This window comes from Humulus lupulus, chromosome 8, assembly GCF_963169125.1.
Source record: "Humulus lupulus chromosome 8, drHumLupu1.1, whole genome shotgun sequence".
In the NCBI taxonomy this organism is placed as follows: domain Eukaryota; kingdom Viridiplantae; phylum Streptophyta; class Magnoliopsida; order Rosales; family Cannabaceae; genus Humulus; species Humulus lupulus.
Window position 1 is genome coordinate 66,786,769 of NC_084800.1, and position 5,700 is coordinate 66,792,468.

The following is a 5,700-nucleotide window of genomic DNA, read 5'->3' on the forward strand; positions in this document are numbered from 1 at the left end:
AATCTATAAGTAATTATGAGAAACAGAAGTATTTACATACAATAGTAGTATTTACCTTTTTTATTTAGGAACTTTGTTTTACGTTTTTTTAACAATAAAAAACTCTTCTATGTATTACTTATTCCAGCTAAATTGTGTAATAAATAGCATTTAAGTAGTTGAGTATGAAAGGACAAAGCTACCCTCGGTAGACTAAACCACAAAAAAGAGTACCGCATAAAAACGTAAGCCGAGGTCAAAGAGAGACAAAAGAACACTGTCCCACGTTGTTGCTTTCTCTCTTCTGGAGTTCGAAGCTCAAACTTTGTTTCGATATCTAATTCCGTCACCGGTAAACCGCTTTTCTTCGCCGTAATCCACTCGACTCCTTCGTCTTCAGCGGTCACTCGGCGATCGCTTCAGAATGAGCACAGGCGAGCTTCTCAGTATCGAACCCCAAGAGCTACAGTTCTCTTGTAAGCCCTCTCAGATTCACTTTCTCAATTTTCAAACGGGAAAGAAAATTAAATAAATAAATGAAAAAATTATTTATTTGTTTTTTAGATCCATGTTTCTGTTTATTTTTTCTTTCAAGAGTTTCTGATATTTTTTTCCTTGTTTGGGTGGGAAAAAAAAGTTGAATTGAGGAAGCAGATCGGTTGCTCTTTGCAACTCCTAAATAAGACCGATAATTATGTGGCTTTCAAGGTACTTAATTGTAATTTCCTTTTTTTTAAAAAAACTTTTATGTGGGTTATGGTAATTTGGTGGGTTTATTGATTTATGTGACCCACTAAGTTTTTAACCTTAATTTGGTTGGTTTTTAGGTTAAGACCACAAATCCGAAAAAGTATTGTGTTAGACCCAATACTGGAGTTGTTTTGCCAAGGTCTACATGCAGTGTTATGGGTAAAGACTTCTTTTTTATCTTAATTATTATCATTTAACTCTAGATTAATCATGTTTTGTTTGAATTTTTTTTTTCCTGCAAAAAGTGTTAATATTTTTTAAATTCTCAAATGGGTTTTTAGTAACAATGCAAGCACAGAAGGAAGCGCCCCTAGATATGCAATGCAAGGACAAGTTCTTGCTTCAGAGTGTTGTAGCTAACGCAGGGGCTTCTGCGAAAGATGTTACTCCAGAGATGGTATTTATATTAAGGATTCTTTGAAAGTTAATGCGTTTATTAGTCAGCAAAGTGATGTAAGTAATGCCAATGTGTTTTTCTTTCTTTTCAGTTCAACAAGGAATCTGGGCATCATGTAGAAGAGTGTAAATTGAGAGTTGTCTATGTGGCTCCCCCTCGGCCGCCTTCCCCCGTAAGGGAAGGATCAGAGGAAGGTTCTTCCCCACGGGCATCAATATCAGACAATGGGCACCCTAATTCTTCTGAACTAAGTATTACCGTGAGTATTTTGTGGTTAACAAATCATTTTCTATCAATGGTCTTTATGCAGCTAGAACAGTCCTCAAAGTGATTCATGATATATTGAATTCTGGATATGTGGATTGTAGGCTTCAAGAGGTTCTGTTGATCGGCATGGGCGAGTTGAGGCTCATGATGTGTCGTCGTCAGAGGTATTTTTCTATTTCAAATTTTGTGTTTTCTCTAATTGAATGAAGGGGTTAGTCAATTAAGAAAAAACATTGAAATGTTCAACAAATACATATTAGTGTAGGGTGATTAGTTGTTTGGGTATGATTCATGTTATATTTGTTTAAAATTTAAAAGTCAAAGTTTTGAATGGCGTTTTCTTTTTAATGTTGCTAAAATTCGTTGTTTGGTGAGTACATAATTTAGATTTGTTTTCTTGTACGAAATATATACCATTCTTAAACTCTTTAACTTGAAGGTGCCTTGCCAAAATCATCTCTCTTTGATAATGGATATAACTTTACAATTTAACTCATTAAATCAAGGCTTCTTTTTTATGGAATATTTTGATGAACAAGGATATCACCTTATCTGTCTTTGCAACTATACGAAACAAATACAAGTTTTCCATTTAACAATGTTATCTACTGTTCTTGATATGTTGTATGTGTTCATGTTCACTTGTTGACAAGAACGACTGTCTAGAACTGTTTCACTTGTGACACATTTTGTATTTTGTTTGCAGAGAAAAAAAAGTAGTGTACTATTGTCCTATTAGCGAAAAAAAGTAATTAACTTAGTGCATTTTTCTTATAATATTGAAACTCTTTGTTTACAAAATGAGTAATACCTGTAATTTCAGGCTAGGGCTGTTATTACAAAGTTGACCGAGGAGAAAAACTCTGTACTTCAGCAAAATAGCAAGCTTCAGCAAGAACTGGTAAGGGTCTTTGTATCTATTCATTAAATCATATCCTCATTCTACTATCCCTGTTCCTTTTGAATCTTCACCATATTGATTCTAGTGGTTAAAAAAAAAAAACTGCTGCTTTGAGCTTGATTAAACTTTAGTTTTATCCAAATCACAAGTGTTTGAGGGTTCAATGCATAGAAGAATGTTCGAGGATTCATAGCGACCTTCTTATGGACTTACATTGATACATTGTCATGTGCAGGAGCTTTTTAAGCGGGACGCCAGCAGAAGTCGCGGTGGCCTCCCCCTTGTGTATGTTATTATCATTGGCTTGCTTGGCATTCTTTTGGGGTACCTTTTCAAGAGGACATGACCCTTGGAGTTGCTTCACATATCGTAGGGTTGGTGATTCCCTCTATGGGAAAATGATGTGTAAAAAACCAGAAGAAAACGAATGTGTGATTGGTTAGCAGGGAACTGTTTCAGTATCTCATTAGACAGCATCTGAATGTGTGACCCCTTTCTTGGCTTATTTTATAACTATTAGCAGGCATATTGACTTTCGAACTATTTGCTTAAAATGGTATTTTAATATTGCTTAGCAAAACTTAAGTAGCTCAAGTGCTTAGCGCCACATTCTTGAACATTTTCGAATGCAATTAAGGTCATTTTTGTGCGTGGATGTCTACATTGTCATGTATGGTCAAGCCCCTGTTGATTTGGCCTTTCATTTACAATTGTGGAATTGTGTAACTTGACAGTGTTCGCTGTCGTCAAGCAGATGATAATCCTTTAGCATACTTTGAAATTTGGGAATGTGAACAACTTAAATTAGGATACAGACAAAGGAGTCTCTCAACATGATGACATAGTTACATCCAGCTAGAAAATCTAAGTAGATATTGGGCATCAGGGATCTTGGGACTCTTTAATCATGTGACAACGTACAGCAATCGTCCTAAAATCATCGAGACTTAGCTGCAATAGAACACAAAACAAAAATGAAGTAAAAAGTAGGGAGAATTGAAAAAACTCAAGAAAGTATAGCAGGCACCAACCTTTCCATCTCCATCACTATCAAAGCAACGAATCATGTCAGTCAACTCCTTGGCTGTCCAAGTAAAATCATGTGCAGTGGCTACTCTTTCTAAATCTTTTACAGATATCCCTCCCTTCCAATTATCTGCATCAAATCATTCATTAGATTTTGTTATTTCACCTTGACACTTCCTTCTTCTACTACTAGTAGTAATTTAGTATTAAGTTCATTCAAACAAAAGATTTTTCAACTCTTTTCAAACGCCATGGAACAAGAAAGTGGTACTTTACCATCAAACTGGTAATAATGAACTAGCAGTTCATCCTCAGTCATCTGCAGCCGACTAGCAAACTGCTTCACCAAATATTCAAACAAAAGTACCGATTAGAGAAACTGGGAACTATAGGATAATATTATGCACAGTGAGAAGATCATAAGTGCTATAGGATAATGTCCGCGACTCCAAAAACAAAACAAAACAAAACAAAAAAGTGCATAAGAAAACGAACCGATTTTTTCACCCTATTTCTTCTTGAATCTTCTTTATTAGACTGCATTTTCCCTTTTTTTTCATTGACAACAGCATTTGAATTATGGGAGCTTTGTGAAGGTTCCCCAGAAACTTGTAGGGAAAGAGCAATGGCCTGCATATTGAAAATAAAAGAATTGGTTTTGGCTGACATTATATGGAAATTCTATACACCAAATTACAAAACCATTCGTGAACATGTAGATATGTACCAGTTTCAATGCCTCATCTTCATCCATGTATTCTGAAGTAGTCGATATCTTTCCCACAGGACTTTTCTTATTAGACTTTGAAACTTTATTCTTCGCCTAAACACAAAATCAACAAACATGAACGATCAACACAGGAAACCAGTAAATTGTTTACAATTATTTTATAAAATGAGGAAAGATTAAGTGTATATTTGCACGAAAGTACCTTTCTTTTATTTGACACAGAAGATTTTGGACCCAAATAATCCTCATCATCAACACTGTTCTCTTCCCGATCGGCAGAAGAGGTGGGTTCCTCCTCTTGAGGCCTATAATCGTCATCGTCGTCCTCAGTAATCTTGGCTTTGCCCTTACTCTTCCGCGATTTCTGAGCCGAACCCATTAGAGACGAAGCCATTTTGGACAGACCCAGAGCCTCCATTCTAGCCCTGTTCTCCGCAATTCTCGATAGCCTCTGTTTCTCGTACTCTGATGCGCCAGCCTCTTTCTTTTTTCCATCATTATTGGCGGGAGTTCCAGGTTCGTCTGAACTCGACCTCTGAAAGGTTTCTTCTTCGGATTCAGAAACCAGGGAATCTTGTTTGCCCATATTGGGTTCGTTTCGTAGGCTTTTGTGTGATTACTGCAATAAAAACCTAACCTTTGAATACATAATATACACTTTTAACAACAAAATCTATAGAAACTCCACATGTTGCTTTTGCTTTATTTAGCCTATTATTTTGTTGTACAGTGAATTGAATTCTTCACAAAACAAATCATCAATAGAAACAAGTCACACAACTTTACCTATTAATTATTTAATGTGCTTGTTGAAATCGAATCTCAAATGAAATTTCACTAATAGATCACTTGAAATAATCTATTCAATCCCACATTATTTTTACAGAAAAAAAAATTAGTATGATAATACTTAAAACCAAATTTTCTAAATGATAAATATAACCATATAAACAATTTAAAACAAAATTAATTAAATTTTATTATTTGTAGATGTTCCAATAATATGTCTAAAATAAAAATGTAAATCATTAATAAAGATAACTTTAAAATTAAAATATATTTTTCAATTTCATTCATAAATCTTCTATCAAGTTAAAGTTGATTTTAGTAGAGTTTAGGTTGGAGATACCTTATCAAACATGGCTCAATACATTTTAATTAACAAAAAAAGAAAAAAACTAAAAAAATTCAAAATTTGTTGTTCAAATAAATAATAGGTGTTGACGCCGTTTTTCGTCAACTTAAAACGTAGAGCAATTAAACAACAAGAACTATGACGTAGATAAATAATACAGAATAACAACAAGAATTTTACGTGGTTCAGCAGTTAACTCTGCTTAGTCCACGAGTCAATTTTATTAAGACTTTGGATATTTCAGGAAATTCTTCAGGGATGAATTCTCCAGAAATTCTCTCAAGATATCGAAAATTCGTCCCCCCTAAGTGTCCATGATCTATCTATTTATAGAGGGTTCTCAGAGTTTGTTCCCACATATTTCGGGGAGATACTCCTCTTCATTAATGAGAATAATGACATTAAATTCTGTAACTCCTTTATACAAGGAAACGTCCCCTGAAGACCAAGAGGCATATAACAGACTAGTTAATATCCCTTTAATATAGGGAAATTACAACAATAAATATCTTGAA

The 5,700-nt window shown here is 34.6% G+C and overlaps 2 protein-coding genes across 2 annotated transcripts; one reads left to right on the forward strand and one right to left on the reverse strand.

The window, feature by feature from the left end:
- The first annotated feature begins 231 nt into the window (after positions 1–231).
- On the forward strand, positions 232–2,949 carry LOC133797622 (vesicle-associated protein 1-2-like). The gene is made up of 8 exons (XM_062235589.1): positions 232–455; positions 617–687; positions 807–888; positions 1,011–1,126; positions 1,218–1,385; positions 1,495–1,557; positions 2,217–2,294; positions 2,530–2,949. Exons 1-8 carry the CDS (start codon positions 404–406, stop codon positions 2,638–2,640), a joined length of 741 nt encoding a protein of 246 aa, XP_062091573.1. The 5' UTR covers positions 232–403; the 3' UTR covers positions 2,641–2,949.
- Positions 2,950–3,035: 86 nt separating this feature from the next.
- Positions 3,036–4,796, reverse strand: LOC133797621 (uncharacterized). Its single transcript, XM_062235588.1, has 6 exons — positions 4,253–4,796; positions 4,048–4,143; positions 3,816–3,950; positions 3,597–3,657; positions 3,326–3,450; positions 3,036–3,245 (listed from the first exon to the last, which is right to left on the reverse strand). Exons 1-6 carry the CDS (start codon positions 4,634–4,636, stop codon positions 3,177–3,179), a joined length of 870 nt encoding a protein of 289 aa, XP_062091572.1. The 5' UTR covers positions 4,637–4,796; the 3' UTR covers positions 3,036–3,176.
- Between the last annotated feature and the right edge of the window lie 904 nt (positions 4,797–5,700).